At 42.4% G+C, this 18,194-nt stretch overlaps 1 protein-coding gene across 8 annotated transcripts in view; it reads right to left on the minus strand.

Annotated features, from left to right (window-relative positions):
- The window catches only part of LOC109702582 (protocadherin alpha-C1), a 197,306-nt gene that overhangs the window by 138,732 nt on the left and 40,380 nt on the right, over positions 1-18,194 (minus strand). The window contains exon 1 of one of the 8 annotated variants that reach the window (XM_074076840.1): positions 14,350-17,776. The exons of 5 other annotated variants lie outside the window; for them this stretch is intronic. In XM_074076840.1, the coding sequence (XP_073932941.1) occupies positions 14,350-16,728 (2,379 nt within the window). In that variant the 5' untranslated portion in view covers positions 16,729-17,776. Of the gene's footprint in view, positions 1-1,697; positions 4,990-8,771; positions 11,269-14,349; positions 17,777-18,194 lie in introns of those variants that run through there. 2 more of the 8 variants (XM_074076842.1, XM_074076839.1) reach the window with 2 other exon arrangements.

Below are 18,194 nucleotides of genomic sequence, written 5' to 3' on the forward strand. Positions count from 1 at the left end.
CACTTTAATACATATATTATGTATAAAATAACACTTTTAAACACTTCCTTATGGCAAAATATACTATAAACAAATTGATGTAAATTATATATGAGGAAAATACATTTGTGATGTAGTTACGAGATGAGCAGTTAGTATTTATATTGTATGGAGGACTTTATAAAATTAAAAACCACAAAAAATCTATTTTCAATACAAAAAAATGGGCAAATAGCTTAATTGATAAATAAGAAAATCAAGTCCAAGAGAGCAAAACAAATATGCTCAAATCCACCGTGGTACATAGGAATTTAAAGTTAAAGTAACAGTGATACATCATTTTATGGACATCACATTGGCAAAAAGTTAGACCTCTATTGCTTCTGGAGATAAAAGGGAAAAGATGCTCATAATTAGCTGGTAGAAGTTTAAGGTACTACAAAACTCGTGGAAAAGAAATCTAGCAACATAGTTTAAAATGAAAATTACTAATATCTTTGGGGGGCGGTATTAGGGTTGTGAACTCAGAATCTTGCACTTGCCTAGCACTCTACCATTTGAGCCATGTCTCCAGCCCACTGTGCTTTAGTTTATTTTTCAAGTAGGGTCTTAAGTTTTTGCCCTAGGTAGATCTTGGACTGCAATCCCCTCTACCTCCGCCTGCTGTGTGCCACCACACAAGTTTTTTTTTTTATCGTTTTTACATTTACTTACATGTATATACCTCATTTGGGTCACCCCCCACCCCAAGTTTGTTTTTTGAGATAAGGTCTCACTAATTTTGCCCAGGTTGGCCTTGAACTTGATCCTTCCATCTCTGTCACAACAAAGCTGAGAACACAGACATGCACCATCATTTCCAGCATTTATATACTTTTTTGTGCATCAGTTCCACATGTGAGGATCAATCTCATAGAAATAAAAGCACTAATATTTTAGGAAATACACGAAATGATACAACATGCTCTTTTACAGGTAAAACAAAGTGAAACACACTCACAAATAAGAATAATTATATAATAGTATATCTGCACTATGGAATACTACACAGATATTAAAAGTATCAGATTTTCAGAGTTTATGCCTGAAAGACATAAAATGTACAATATATATTAAAATTTTCAAATGGAACAATAACAAAAAACTCACTAGGTGTATTATATGTATGAGTAATTATCTAAGTACAAATGAAAAGGTGAAAAGAAAATCAAAAACTGCTTCTTATGGGATACCTGAAAATCAAACACATATGTTCTTTCCTAGAGGAAAACCAAAGAGGGACCAACGAGAAGAAATCATTTTAAATAAAGAAATAGTTACTGCTAAAAATTATAAATAATTTAAAACATGTATAAATTAAATTAAAAGACTTTAAAATGTATAATTATGATTAGCCTCATTCAAACAATCTTTTGTAAAATGCTTAAGATCTCACAATGTGTTTTTTTAAATGTTGAATACATTTTAAATTATTAATTATACAACAAAAAATATTTCCAGCCTGAGACATTTTGTTATGATTTCTGAATTGAGATTTCATTATGAAAAATAATCCAATCCAAATGTCAATAGTACAAGTGTTAAAGAAGCTAAGGTCAAGAAAATTAAAATTAAAGAAATAATCTCAGAATTGGAATTAAAGATATCTTTCTTAAACGAGCAACTACTGTTAGGAAGGCTAAATGATTAGTAAACAATTATTTAAAATACAAGCTTACCTCTTTCAGGTATTCTACTTGTCCTTCCCCGTGACATATTTCTTCTGAGGAAGCCTGAGGAAGGCTGGGGCTGAAGGCCATGAGGTCAGTCTTGGGTGGCACCTCCCCAGAGCACACCCTCTGCCGCCTCTGTTGTGAGTATGACCAGCTCCCCACCGCGCTGGAGCACACCAGCATGGGCTTCCCAGGCCCGCACATGCTCCCGGGGGGCGCCGCTGAGCAACGCAGCGCGGTGTACAGCAGCAACGTGAGCACCAGCAGACTGGACACCGCACAGATGGCGATGATCAGATACACGTTGACATTCACCAGCGCTACCTCTGGGTCTGCAGCGTTCACCAATGCCCTCGAAGAGGCCTTTGGTGTCTGACCACCGTCCACCAAAGACACCAGCACGGTGGCAGTGGCCATCAGCGCTGGCTCGCCATGGTCCTTCACCAACACCAACAAGCGCTGGCGCGGCGCATCAGCCTCGTCCAGGGCGCGCGTCGTGCTGATCTCGCCCGTGTACAGCCCCACGCGGAACGGGCTGCGCGCACCACCCGCCGCCGGCTGCAGCTCATAAGACAGCCACGCGTTGTAGCCAGAGTCCGCGTCCACCGCGCGCACCTTCGCCACCACGTGGCCCGCGCCCACTGACCGCGACACCAGCTCGCTCACCGCGCCGCCCACAGCAGGCCCCAGCAGCGCGGGCGCATTGTCGTTCTCATCCAGCACGAACACCTGCAGCGTCACGTTGCTGCCCAGGGGCGGCACGCCAGCGTCGCGCGCGCTCACCTGGAACTGCAGCAGCTCCAGCTCCTCGTGGTCCAGCGGCTGCAGCGCGTACACCTTGCCGCTCTCCGCGTGCACCGACACGTAGCTCGACAGCGCGCGCTCGCCCACCCGCCGCTCCACCAGCGAGTAGGACACCAGCGCGTTCTCCTGCGCGTCCACGTCCCGCGCCGACACCGTGAAGATGTGCGAACCCGGCGTGTTGTTCTCCTTCACGAACACCGTGTACTCGGGCTGCGCGAACGCAGGCGCGTTGTCGTTCACGTCGGCCACCTCCACGGACACGCTGGCCGTGGCCCACAGCGAGGGCGAGCCCCCGTCCCGCGCGGTCACCACCACCTTATAGTCAGATATGGTCTCTCGGTCTAAGGCGCCGTCAAGGACCAAGGAATAGTAATTCTTGAAAGTGGACACCAGCTTGAAAGGGACGTGGGGTATCAGGGAGCAGGTCACCTTCCCGTTGGAACCAGAGTCACGGTCGGACACGCTGATTAGGGCAATGACAGCGCTAGGCTGAGTGTCTTCTCTGACAGGGAGAGACAGAGAAGTGATGGTTACCTCTGGTGCATTATCATTTATATCTAGTACTTCCACCAAAAGGGTACAATGACCTGTCATTGGAATACTTCCTTTGTCAACCGCCTCCACGAATAGTTCATAAAATTTCTTTACTTCGAAATCCAGTTCACCTTTTGTCCTAATTTCTCCACTGCTAGGATTGATATTAAATGCATATACCACTGGAGGCGATACGGGTCTTCTGAAAGAGTACACTATATCTCCATTCGTACCATCATCAGGATCTGTGGCATTTAGTTTGATCACTAGTGTTCCATTAAATGTGTTTTCTGACACTCTAACTTTATAAATCAATTGACCAAATTCTGGGGCATTGTCATTCACATCCAGAACAGTGATCAGTAGCTGAACTGTGCCTGTCAGCTCAGGTTTACCTCCATCAGTGGCAGTCAGTAATAAACTATGTTCCTGAATTTCCTCTCTATCTAATGCTTTCCTTAATACTAGCGACAATGAAGGCGTTTGCTCACGATTGTTTTGTGCCTCCAAAGCGAAATAATCTTCGGGATCTAGTCTGTAGGTCAAGGCGGAGTTTACTCCAATGTCTGCATCGGCTGCGCCATCTAGTGGAAATCTAGTTCCTGGAGGTCTGGATTCTGCAATGAATATACTTTTGTTACTTTCAGGGAACACCGGCGGATTGTCGTTAATGTCCTTCACCTCCACGTCCACATGGAAAACCTGCAGCGGCCTGTCCACGATCACCTCCAGGTGGATGCTGCACTCCGCGCTCCACCCGCACAGCTCCTCCCGGTCGATCCGAGAATTCACAAACAAAATGCCATTCTGCAGATTTACCTCCAGAAGGTCCCCGCGGTCCTTGGTCGCCACCCTGAACAGGCGCGGCACCAGCTCCGCCAGCTCCAGTCCCAGATCCTGAGCGATGCGGCCCACGAAGGTGCCGTGTTTGGCCTCCTCGGGAACCGAGTAGTGCAGCTGGCCGCTCCCCGCCTCCCAGGCTGCGAGGAGCAGAAGCGAGAGCAGCAGCGGGCGCAGGGACCCTGGGGCTCCTTGCCAAGAAAACAGCATGGTACACTCAAGAGGCTTCAGAGATATCTTCAATATGTAGAATACCTTACCTGACTCCTCCAATGACCCAGTTTTATGACCTCCGACTGCAGGAGAGTTTGCAACGGATTTTCCATCATCTGGCAAGTCTTCTGGAGGAAGAAAGAAGCGGTGGCTTTCCTCAGGGAAACGTCAGAGAAGAGCGACACCATGTGTATGAACGCTTAAGTGTAAGAACGATTCAGCTTTCATGTTTCCCATTGACGTAGGGCTTCATTTTTTTTTTATCTTCTGACTTCTCATTGAAAATATGTAATTGAAGATTGAATGTTTGTCTTTCCAGAAACAGCAAATCACTGTATTCCGCTCAGCATTGGATGTTACTCGACAATTGGTCAGTGCGTTCCATTTTTTCCACAAATTTATTTTTGTGTAAAACTTCTATGCAGAATTTTAAAAGGACAGCATTCTACATGTGGTTTGGAACAATGGACCTCTAGTTTCATAGTCCTGTAGTCTTTAGTGGTAATGTTCTTTTCCTATAAAACCTTTCAAGACCTCACACAACAACCATTGACTCCAAATGGAAACATAGCAATCACTTAATGAAACAGATGAAGGCGGGAGATATTGGTAAGTAATATACCAGATTTTGAATAAATACAACATGTGTATATGTATAAGCTCCTCCCAATGTGAATGCGAAGCGTGGATGAAGTATTTGTATTTGAAAGGAAATGTCTAGTCAACTGTGTGTGCATATATCTGTTCTGTTTAGATACAACAATGTTCTGAGATTTTTCAGTTCTCTTTGTAGAAAATATATCAAGAACTAACATCCTATGTATTTAATAGATTTAAACTACTATTGATGGATTAAGCATCTCCTTTTCCCTCCCCTATCTTATTTCATCATCAATAGGAGAAACCTTAATCATTTAAATTGACTCTATTTGACAATAGCTAGACAGAGATGTTAATACATCTTTAGCAAGAAGGAGAGGAAGGGAATTTACTTTTATCTGTTGCTATGGATACTAAGCCATAAAGTTCCAGGCCATATAGCACAATGAAATATACAGTGTAGCTCCAGTAATTATCTTACCTATTCTGTGCACAGCTCTGTAGGAAATGACAGTTGGGTTCATTTCTGTACCTCTGCTCTCCTTTCAAATTTTGTGTGAAGTACTCAGTATTCTCTTGCCCTCATAATCCTCTCCTGCTCCATTTCTGACAACATATTTTACTCTTATAATGGGACTGGTCCCTTGATTCTTTCTAATGCATTTTGTCTATCATGCCCTACTCACATTGCTTCACTTACTTCACCTAAACTAGAATACCTTACCAACTATTTACAATATGTTCTTCAGACACCCTAAAGTCACTCATCTACTTTCTTACTCCTCTAACATTCTCTTTAACCTCCAACACACAGTTAACCTACCTATTTTCTCTATTCTTCCTATTGATCTTCTCAGAATAAAGTAGTCGCTTAAACTTAATGATTCTAGAAATTTTGCTCCTTTACCTCGATTAGGCCCTCAAAAGAATTCACACTTTTCCCTCTATAAATTCTCAACCTTATTTCTATCACTTGGATTTCAGGTGATTTTCCCATTGAGACACAAGTTATCAAACATGAACTTAAGTGCCTTCTTCTTAAATCAACACTTTTCCTTATGTTCTCCATTTTTCATTTCCTACTGTTGAAAGAAAAAACTTGTTCCCATATTTGAAGCCAACCCTTTGCTCTGAAAAAAAGTATTTTCCATTCTCCTCTCCTTAACATTTTCCCCTTCATCTTCATTCCCTTGCTGCCTATCTTGTCAGTAGTATCCCCTCTACTTGCTTCTTTCCCTCATACAACAAAAATACTCAAACATTTCTAATTATATATTTAAACATGCTACTTCTAGAAAAAAAGTTGTTGTGCTTGTCTCCTTTATTTCACTTCCAACTCCTAAAATATACTTGTACAATGAATGTTGAATTTTACGTTGGCTAGCTGTAGCCTCTCCTCCTTATGATTTTAAGCCTACAAGGGTAGGTTGATGGTAGCCCTAAAACATATACACACTGCTTACAACTCAGAAGTTGCAAATATTATTTTATATGGCCAAAGTTAATTAAGTATCTTGAGAAAACTTTACCCTGGAGTACTCTAGGTGGGCGCTAAGTGCAATCACATTATGACATAGAGAAGAACATAGGGCAATGTAAACATGAAGACAGAGACTGGAGTGGTGCAGCTAAGCCAAGGAATGCCAACAACCATCAAAAACTAAGACAGGCAAAGAATAGGTTCTCTCTAGAGCCTCTGGAGGGACTACAGCACTTCTGACACCTTGATTTTGGACTTTGTTCTCCAATCTGTGAGAGAATTAAATTTTGTTGTCTTACACTACTCAATTTGTGGTCACTTGCTATAGCAGCCCCAAAAACACACATACCCACATAAATTCTTTTCTTGGATACCTTACTTTTCATTTTTCAGTTTCTTTCTCTTGGTAATTTTATCCTTTAATAGATGATATTTTCCTAAGTGAATTGCTCCCAAATTTACACTTTAATGTCCTCTGAGTTCCAGATTCATATTTCCAAACCTCAAAAGTAGCATGTTCTTAAATGTTCATCTCCATTCCCTGACTTGCAAACATGCACAAACTCTTTTTCCAAGTCTTTTCTGCACAATTGTTTAAGAATAATTTTATCCTCCCAGTTGACCAACTAAAAAAGTGAGTGCCATTTTCAGTTTTTATCTCGCTCTTATCATTTGTATCAAGTCAGTTATCCTCCAGCTGCTTCTACTTTGCTAATGCCTCTTGCACATAGTTCTTTCAATCTATTTCTATTGCCATAACTTAAGTGTTCATTACTTGATGCCTAAATTGTTATGGAAGGTTTTCTACTAGCATTCCTGCCTTCATAATCTCCCCTACTCTAATCATTCAAGTACACATCCAACAAAAAAACTCAACTCATTTATTCTAATTTATTTTCCATCTGTAATACCTTCCTGTTGAAATGTTATCTATCTTTCAAGGCATTCTTGGATAAAATATTGCCAAACCTCTGGAGTTCACCCCCACTTCTGAGATGAGGACATTGCCAAGATAATACATTTTAATACCATATATTTGTTCTCAAATTATTGGTTCAACATATATTATATACCATTTACTAAAAATATATGAGAGAGCAAAAGACTACAAAGTTTATTTCCTTCAATACCAGAGTAAGGAATGGAAGGTTTTATTTCCTGATCAAAGAGAAGCTTCTGAATACATCTGTGGAAGAAAGTTGCAAGATATAAAATGTACTTTAGAAAATTCACCTAGTAATAGGTACAGAGGAATAGGATACTATAATAAGCCCAAGCTAGGTTTGAGGCACTTCTCACTACCTATGTGATTTCATCTTTCTCATCCTTAAAATGATACTTGTTTTTCCTGCCCCCATAGTACTTATTTGATAATTAAGTGAAGTAATTCGATTAAAAACATTAGTAGAGTATCTTGGAAAGTAATTGGGATCCATAACTATTCTTACATTTTATTTAATCAAAAATGACATTAACTGTGCAAGGTGTCATACTCCTATAATCCCAGCTACTCAAGAGATTAAAGCAGGAGGATCATGAGTTTGAGGTCAGCCTAAGCTACACAAAAAAAATCATTAGGACTGGGGATATAGCTAACTTAAAGATGGAGGGCTTGCATAGCATGCAAAGGTCCTGAGTTCAATTCCCAACACTGTAAAAACAATGCCACTAATTATAAGATGTGCCATTATTTATGTGCCACCAAGAAAGAAAAACAGACAAATATATTATTATAAGCCTTCAATTATACGGCACATCTTGATTTAAATTACGTTTAAATATTTTAAATTGATAAATAACTTTACTACATTTTATGTACATAAAGATAGTACAATGGTCATCTCACTTGAAAAACCAAAGATCTACTTGAGAGTCAGAGACAGGAGGATCTAGATTTGAGGCCAGCCCAAGCTAAGATACCACAAGACCCTATCAGAAAATAAAAGCAAAAGGAAGTACTGGAAGCATGGCTCAAGTGGTAGAGCACAATTGAGCTCCACAGTTCAATCCATAATATCTGAGGGTTGGAGAAACCTCAGTGTGAAGATTGACAAAATTATTCATGTCAGAATCAAAGACATGTCATTTTTACTATTATTCTAATACATGGAGTATAATGTTGTTATGTTATCTGGATTGTATTGGTTATAAGGAGGCTATTTTAACAGTCTTAGCACATGAGGAACAATTAATCTAGTTAAAGGTATCTGGGAACTCTTTGAGGTATTATTGTAATTAGTCTTTGATCCTGAAATTATAACCGAATTAAAAATAAGTTGAAGAGTTATGGAACACGTGATCAGTTTTTAATCTAGACATACTATCATTTTTCAAAGCTAATCACTCATAGACAGCAAGAAAAAGAGGAGAGCAGGAAATTTTCAACTGTAGTGATCCAGGGCCTCCATTAATATCTACATAACTCATTCATTAATGAAGGATAACATATGAAAGTTCAAAATTAAAAAAATGACCAAACCAGAAACCTGGAAAATCAGTGGTTTAAAGAATATTGTTATGAAGAAAAGTAAGAAAAACAGAAAATTGTTATCAGTTAAAACAACGGTATTAAGAGAAAAAAAAACATGTCAATGATTTCAACGACTTACTTCGCTGGAGGGATTTAAACAATCTTCTTGAGGCTGCTGAAGATTGGGGCTGAAAGACATGAGGTCAGTCTTGGGTGGCACCTCCCCAGAGCACACCCTATGCCTCCTCTGCTGTGAGTACGACCAGCTCCCCACCGCGCTGGAGCACACCAGCATGGGCTTCCCAGGCCCGCACATGCTCCCGGGGGGCGCCGCTGAGCAACGCAGCGCGGTGTACAGCAGCAACGTGAGCACCAGCAGACTGGACACCGCACAGATGGCGATGATCAGATACACGTTGACATTCACCAGCGCTACCTCTGGGTCTGCAGCGTTCACCAATGCCCTCGAAGAGGCCTTTGGTGTCTGACCACCGTCCACCAAAGACACCAGCACGGTGGCAGTGGCCATCAGCGCTGGCTCGCCATGGTCCTTCACCAACACCAACAAGCGCTGGCGCGGCGCATCAGCCTCGTCCAGGGCGCGCGTCGTGCTGATCTCGCCCGTGTACAGCCCCACGCGGAACGGGCTGCGCGCACCACCCGCCGCCGGCTGCAGCTCATAAGACAGCCACGCGTTGTAGCCAGAGTCCGCGTCCACCGCGCGCACCTTCGCCACCACGTGGCCCGCGCCCACTGACCGCGACACCAGCTCGCTCACCGCGCCGCCCACAGCAGGCCCCAGCAGCGCGGGCGCATTGTCGTTCTCATCCAGCACGAACACCTGCAGCGTCACGTTGCTGCCCAGGGGCGGCACGCCAGCGTCGCGCGCGCTCACCTGGAACTGCAGCAGCTCCAGCTCCTCGTGGTCCAGCGGCTGCAGCGCGTACACCTTGCCGCTCTCCGCGTGCACCGACACGTAGCTCGACAGCGCGCGCTCGCCCACCCGCCGCTCCACCAGCGAGTAGGACACCAGCGCGTTCTCCTGCGCGTCCACGTCCCGCGCCGACACCGTGAAGATGTGCGAACCCGGCGCGTTGTTCTCCTTCACGAACACCGTGTACTCGGGCTGCGCGAACGCAGGCGCGTTGTCGTTCACGTCGGCCACCTGCACGGACACGCTGGCCGTGGCCCACAGCGAGGGCGAGCCCCCGTCCCGCGCGGTCACCACCACCTTATAGTCAGATATGGTCTCTCGGTCCAGGGCGCCGTCAAGGACCAAGGAATAGTAATTCTTGAAAGTGGACACCAGCTTGAAAGGTACGTGGGGTGTCAGGGAGCAGGACACCTGCCCGTTGGAGCCAGAGTCACAATCAGACACACTAATCACTGCAATAACGGTGCTCACCTGAGCATCCTCTCGCACAGGGAGTGACATCGAAGTAATCTTTATCTCTGGTATGTTGTCATTTGTGTCCAGAACTTCCACCAGGACTGTGCTGTGACCTACCATGGAAGGAATCCCTTTATCAATGGCGTTAACTTGAATTTCATAAGCATGATTTTCTTCAAAGTCCAATTTACCATATATTCTAATTTCACCTGTGTCTGGATTTATTGAAAACATACATTTCTCACTCGTTGGCAAAATCAGCCTGATTCCATAGGAAATTTCTCTATTCGGGCCTTCGTCTCGATCAGAAGCGTTTAGTTGAATTACTCTCGTGTCGTTTTCGACATTTTCAAACAACACCACTTTGTAGCTAGGCTTATCAAACTCAGGTGCATTGTCATTCACATCCAGAATTGTTACTTGAATTTGAGCAGACCCTGTTAGCTCTGGTTTACCGCCATCGATGACCATCAGCAATAAGTTAAAGTGTGGTGTTTCCTCTCTGTCCAATAACTTCCGAAGAATTAATACAGGCAATATACGTCTATCTTTTTTGGTCACTATTTTAAGCGCAAAATGCTCATTTAGACTTAACATATAGGTCAGAAGAGAATTTATGCCGACATCCGCGTCAGAAGCGCCCTCTAGGGGAAACTGAGTGTCCAGAGGCGCAGATTCAGAAACAAGTACCTTTTGTTCTTTCTCTCTGAACAAGGGTGGGTTGTCGTTAATGTCCTTCACCTCCACCTCCACATGGAAAACCTGCAGCGGCCTGTCCACGATCACCTCCAGGTGGATGCTGCACTCCGTGCTCTGCCCGCACAGCTCCTCCCGGTCGATCCGAGAATTCACAAACAAAATGCCATTCTGCAGATTTACCTCCAGAAGGTCCCCGCGGTCCTTGGTCGCCACCCGGAACAGGCGCGGCACCAGCTCCGCCAGCTCCAGTCCCAGGTCCTGCGCGATGCGGCCCACGAAGGTGCCGTGTTTGGCCTCCTCGGGGACCGAATAGTGCAGCTGGCCGCTCCCCGCCTCCCAGGAAGCAAAGAAGACCAGAAGCGAGAGCAGCAGGCGCCAGGATCCAGGGCCTCTTCGCCAGACAAACACCATTGCAGATAGAGGACTTCCGTTGTGGAACTGTCAGTTTTAAGGGAGCGCTCGCATGAGATCTTTTGTGAGCAATCTACCGTTGGTAAGTATTTATTTAGTGAGTCTTTATCTAGAGTTCCGGTCAATATGGAGTCGATCCTGTTCTGTGAATGGTTGGAATCTGGGTGCAGAGGCAAAATTTTCCTTTTCACTTTTTGAGTGTATAGCGACATCATGTGACTGATTGTGTTAATACAAGAAAGAGCCTTAAGTTCTTTTTGGATTCACCATTTCTTGGGTCACTCTAATTCAACTTTTGGATATTTTCATTAATTATTTCTGGATGCTATTTAGTTAATAGATAGCATACTAGCAACAAAAAAATACTCATTATTTTGTGGTTGAAATAAGGTGTGATAGAAGCTATTCTTTAGCTCTTCTGGAGAACAATATAAAGAATAGTATACATCACTCCTGCCCTTTTATGACTTACAATTCACAGTGTTTTGATAACTTCTGTTCTTCACACCCCTTTCTTGTAAGACATTTGGAAAAAATCAAGAAGTCCATCATCTAGTAAAAGAAGCTAAAATATTTCTATTAACTAAACATTTTATGTACATAAATTGTTTCAGTCATAAATCTAGATGAATTAGGCTTCATCTTAAATACAGAAGGTGGCATTGTTTTTGGTTCCTTGATGCTTAAATATGATGGCTTTTCATAGCAATGGCTCTCAGTCCCATAACATGCTAAAGCAAAGCTCAGGTGCAGATTTTAGAAAGTTTTGCTCTGGCAAGATTAAAGTATTTTCATGTTGAGTCAAACCCTCAAATTTCACAACATTCTAATATGACAATGGAATACTACCTAAAAGGATGTCTTGAAGTATTTTGTAGTGTAATTTCACGACTAAATGCAAAAGATACAGAACTTTTATATTGCTAAATCTTTCCCTACAATTCAGTTAGTAGTTACTTAGAATATATTTCTCTTCAGAAAATCAGAATGGTATTATGATGCAAGGGGAAATCAAAAGACCTTTCATAATTTTATTCAGTAATTCAAGACTTCCTTATAAACAAATACAATTAAGAACCTGCAAGTCAATGTGAACAAGTAAATATGATTTTATAAGTTCATTATATCCAAATCAAAATCTTCTAGCCAATAATTTGTTGCCATCCTTTTACAGATAATAACACAGCAAACAGAGATGAATGAGACATTTATGCAACCAGTAAAAAGCAATCAAGAATGGTTTCACAAGTGTAAGTTAAATCAGTTTTACAATGGGCTCTCAGCTGATCAAACCACTTGAAGTTTGATGCTATCACACTATTTTACATTATTTAATGTCACCATCAAGTTTTTTTCATTTCCTATTTCCTATTTTCAAATGTATCAATCTACCATGGTTGCTAAGGAACTTTAATGAAAAAATAGCATGTTGCTTGTGGTCCTAACACACCGTTAAAGCAGATAAGAAAACTATGTTTTGCTTTAATACTTGACTGAACTAGAAAATATATTGGAATTATAATATTATACCAAAGAATGTAGTCATAACACTAAGAATAAGCATAAAATGTACTAAATCTGTAAAAGTTAGTTTTACTTGGAATTACCTAAATTGTTTTTTTGGCTATTTATATGATATTAAAGTAATGATTTATAAACATTTTTATTTTTGTGGTACTGAGATTTGAACTCAGGGTCTACACCTTGAGCCACTCCACCAGCCTTTGTGTGTGTGTGTGTGTGTGTGTGTGTGTGTGTGTGTGTGTGTGTGTGTAATGGGTTTTGTCAACACAGAGTCTCTCAAACTGTTTAACCTGGGCAGGCTTAGAACCACCATCCTCCCGATCTCTGCCTCCTGAGTAGCTAGGATTACAGGCGTGAGCCACTGGCACCTAGCAAGATTTATAAAAATTTAATCTGTAATCAAAATACTCCATTTTTAAAAAATTTAATTTAAATGACCTTGAGTTATTCCCTAACTTCATTTAAAATGGGTAATAGTGTATGCCCTATATAATATTCACATTTATTGTCTTTACAAAATTTTATCAATGGTATAATAATTCAGTTGCTTTTCAGTCTGAGGAATTTCATATTTTACATGGTGTTGCCTACATTCAAATAGTTGAAGATTGTTTTTATCCAATTAATGTTGAAGTACAAAAGTTCTTGATCAGAGTTCCAAGAATGGGCTTCAGCATCAATTCCTCCAGAATATTATGCCAAATGGTATGGTTGTAACTTTAAGGGGAAATGACCTTATATGATTCTCAGAGCGGTATATGATCCTACCACTCTATGTGTAGCTAAGCATTACAGAATTAGAACAACCTGGAAGTAAATAATGTCTGCTAGATTCTTTGGATGTGATTACATCACATGGGAAAAAATTTCACAAACATTAGTGACAGACATTTAAAGATAATACAGTTAAAATGTGAAATGAACTTATTGTTAATTCTCAGTATGAACTAATTTTAATGCAGTTAACTTTTTCATTTATTGGTAAATTTTAAAAATATAGGAAAGAATGCCAATGAGCACATATTGCAGATGTTCTAGGCCTATAGGCATGCCTTTAGCAAATCTCAATAATTTGATTGGATAATTGTAATTACATAGTTTACCTTAGAAGCATAAATCAGGCAGTTTTATTGAATATCAATATTCAATATATATTCATATTTTTTTCTTCAAACAATATGAAAACATATTTTACCACAGCAGTAGAAGTAAAACAAACTTATGTAATGGATAATATGTTTATGATGGATATTTAACACTATAGAAAAAAGGGAGTCATTTCAGAGTTAAGGGAGAGGGTTCAATTGCTTATATAAGCCTTTTCTTTAAAAACTAACTATTAATAAGAAAATATAATAGCAAAACGATGCTAACATGAACAAATTAAAATAATCCATGGTGATTATCCACATCACTGATTGAGATAAAGTGGTATAGGAAGATCATGTTATTATTTCTACTCAGTGAGAACAGAAGTCATTATCACATAAACATTGGAAGAAACAGGACGTTTTGTGCCCAAAGAAGCCTGATGATTAAAAGACAGCATATATGTATTCTCCTTCATGTCACAGACATTGCTCTTTAAAATAATATTCAAAAGAGTACTCATTTAAAATTTTCCATTAAAAACATGAATTCAAAATAAGTTAAGATATGCTAATTGAAAAATCGTAATTTATAGAAAACTCACCTGTCCAGGGTGATTTGATTCAAATTCCTGCCTTTCCCTTTCATCTTCTCTATTGAGACTGGGGGATAGGCCCGGGCTGAAGGCCATGAGGTCAGTCTTGGGTGGCACCTCCCCAGAGCACACCCTCTGCCGCCTCTGCTGTGAGTACGACCAGCTCCCCACCGCGCTGGAGCACACCAGCATGGGCTTCCCAGGCCCGCACATGCTCCCGGGGGGCGCAGCCGAGCAACGCAGCGCGGTGTACAGCAGCAAAGTGAGCACCAGCAGACTGGACACCGCGCAGATGGCGATGATCAGGTACACATTGACATCCACCAGAGCTGCCTCCTGGGCCACTGAACCCGCCAGTGACGGCGAAGAGGCTTTTGGTGCTTGACCACTGTCCACCAGAGACACCAGCACAGTGGCGGTGGCCATCAGCGCTGGCTCGCCATGGTCCTTCACCAACACCAACAAGCGTTGGCGCGGCGCGTCAGCCTCGTCCAGGGCGCGCGTCGTGCTGATCTCGCCCGTGTACAGCCCCACGCGGAACGGGCTGCGCGCACCACCCGCCGCCGGCTGCAGCTCATAAGACAGCCACGCGTTGTAGCCAGAGTCCGCGTCCACCGCGCGCACCTTCGCCACCACGTGGCCCGCGCCCACTGACCGCGACACCAGCTCGCTCACCGCGCCGCCCACAGCAGGCCCCAGCAGCGCGGGCGCATTGTCGTTCTCATCCAGCACGAACACCTGCAGCGTCACGTTGCTGCCCAGGGGCGGCACGCCAGCGTCGCGCGCGCTCACCTGGAACTGCAGCAGCTCCAGCTCCTCGTGGTCCAGCGGCTGCAGCGCGTACACCTTGCCGCTCTCCGCGTGCACCGACACGTAGCTCGACAGCGCGCGCTCGCCCACCCGCCGCTCCACCAGCGAGTAGGACACCAGCGCGTTCTCCTGCGCGTCCACGTCCCGCGCCGACACCGTGAAGATGTGCGAACCCGGCCCGTTGTTCTCCTTCACGAACACCGTGTACTCGGGCTGCGCGAACGCAGGCGCGTTGTCGTTCACGTCGGCCACCTCCACGGACACGCTGGCCGTGGCCCACAGCGAGGGCGAGCCCCCGTCCCGCGCGGTCACCACCACCTTATAGTCAGATATGGTCTCTCGGTCTAAGGCGCCGTCAAGGACCAAGGAATAGTAATTCTTGAAAGTGGACACCAGCTTGAAGGGAAGGTTGTGCTTAAGAGAGCAGGTCACCTGGCCGTTGACACCAGAGTCAAGGTCTGATACGCTAATCAAGGCTATGACCATGTCAGGCTGAGCGTCCTCAGGTACTGAGAGGGACAGAGAGGTCACGGTAACTTCAGGGGAGTTATCGTTGGTGTCTAAGATTTCTACCAAGACTGTACAGTGACTTGCCATTGGAGGATTCCCCTTATCTGTAGCCTGCACTTCAATTTCATAAAACTTATTTTCTTCGTAATCTAAAGTTCCATTCACCCTCACTTCTCCATTATTTTGATCTAATATAAATAAGGGTCTTCCATTGGGTTTAACAGACAGCAAGGAATACATTACCTCCCCGTTTACTCCTTCATCTCGATCGGAGGCGTTTAACTTTATCACAAGAGTTTCTTCTGGTGCATTTTCCGTCAATCTTACCTTGTATTCTAATTGATCAAATTCCGGGTCATTGTCGTTCACATCCAAAACGAGAATGAAGAGCTGGACCGAGCCTGTGAGCTCCGGTTTCCCTCGATCTACAGCCGTCAGTAGTAAATTTAATTCCGAGGTTTTCTCCCTATCCAGAGACTTCTTTAATATAAGTGACAGTCTTTTAGTATGCTTACTATTTGTTGGTAATTCTAAAGAAAAATACTCATTTTGACTTAGCCTGTAGGTCAAAACAGCGTTCTCTTCTATATCTGCATCAGAAGCTCCCTCTAGCGGAAAACGCGAGTCTGGTTGCTTGGATTCAAAAATCAGCAGCCTTTGTTCCCTGACAGAGAATACTGGAGGATTGTCATTAATGTCCTTCACCTCCACCTCCACATGGAAAACCTGCAGCGGCCTGTCCACGATCACCTCCAGGTGGATGCTGCACTCCGCGCTCCGCCCGCACAGCTCCTCCCGGTCGATCCGAGAATTCACAAACAAAATGCCATTCTGCAGATTTACCTCCAGAAGGTCCCCGCGGTCCTTGGTCGCCACCCGGAACAGGCGCGGCACCAGCTCCGCCAGCTCCAGTCCCAGGTCCTGCGCGATGCGGCCCACGAAGGTGCCGTGTTTGGCCTCCTCGGGAACCGAGTAGTGCAGCTGGCCGCTCCCCGCCTCCCACTTTGCAAAAAGAAGAGAGAGCAAAAGTCGCAGAATGCCCGATCCCCTTCTCTGAAAACCTACCATTGCATTGAAATTGGCTTCCAAGATAAGATTCTTTACACCTACAGTACCAGATCTTCAGTTCAGGTTAAAACTATCGTTGAAATTTTGAGAAGCTCGAAAGGGTCCTTTTAACAGTAGCATTCAGCATAATGGAGTCGTTTTTATATGCGCTCCTGAGAGTTAAACCAACCTATGAATGAACATTTTTCACCAAGTAAAGTGCGACACCTTGTGCCTGAAATTGTGAGTACGGTGCACTACACCTACAAAGAATTGTGTGTTTTATGTTATTTTTTCCCTAAATAATTCCAAACAGATTCCAATCAGATTTTAGTGATATTGATACCGACTATATGTGAAATGGTACGTTATTTCTTGACTGACATCACATTTTAATTCTTGTTTCTATGTTTCATTTAGTTATAAAATTGTTCTTTTTCTTATCCAAATACTTAGAGAAAGAGATAATTCACTCGTTTAGTGAAAAAAGAGTTAAAATATTTCTTAAAGGCTTTGCCTCTCACGTATAAATATTATCAAACTTGAGCTGTTTTAATATGAGTCTTCCTTGTTACTTAGGCTGCTATAAAACTCAAAGGATAAGAAATTTTTTCAAGCAGTGCTGGAGCCTGTTTTGTTGTTGTTGTTTTGAGGGGGGTTTCGGCAGAACTTAGGGCCTTGTGCATGGTAGGCTGTGCTCTACCACTGATCTGCACCCAACCTTCAAACAAAAATTTGAAGTTTAATAATAACGAGACTTCGGTTTTCACGTTCTGCCATGTTATGTTATGTATATGAATTTGCCTTAGTTTTTTTAATTTCTTAAAATCTGCATACAATACTTGTAGAAATTAATGGGGTATGATTCAAAGTTTCAATACATGTATCTATTGTGTAAAATCAAATCAGGGTAATTAGGATATCCATCACTTCAAACATAATTTCCTTGTGCTAAAACATTCAAAATTCTATCTTCCACTTGAAATATTTGCTACACTAAGGCTAACTGTATCAAATCTCTTTTCTCTTAGATTCTTTATTGTTACTCATATAATTGTCTTCTTGTTACAAGTGACTTTATGTCCATTGCAGAATAAGAAAACAAAGACAAATATATTTTCAAAATTCACAAGTCTTTCGATCTAGATGAATTTTGTATTTAATATACATAATTTTTCATATAAGTTGCATTGCTAATTGTATAAGATAAAGACACTTTATCTAACAGAGTCAATGGTATGACAGAAGTAGCCTTTTTCAATTGCAAAATGAATTTTATTATCATCCAATGAAATTAAGTTGCCATGAAACTCTGTACCATTTTGGTATTTTCATGTATAACCAATATTGGTTTTCTTAATCCAAACAAGGTAAAGTCATGAAGATGGTTTGTTGTTGAAGACTTTAGGGCTTGTGATAATAAGTTCATCCAAAACAAAGGCAGTTATTTTAATGATATCTACTCTAACTGCATGACATCATGTTTA

The sequence above is a fragment of the Castor canadensis genome, chromosome 6 (assembly GCF_047511655.1).
Source record: "Castor canadensis chromosome 6, mCasCan1.hap1v2, whole genome shotgun sequence".
In the NCBI taxonomy this organism is placed as follows: Eukaryota; Metazoa; Chordata; class Mammalia; order Rodentia; family Castoridae; genus Castor; species Castor canadensis.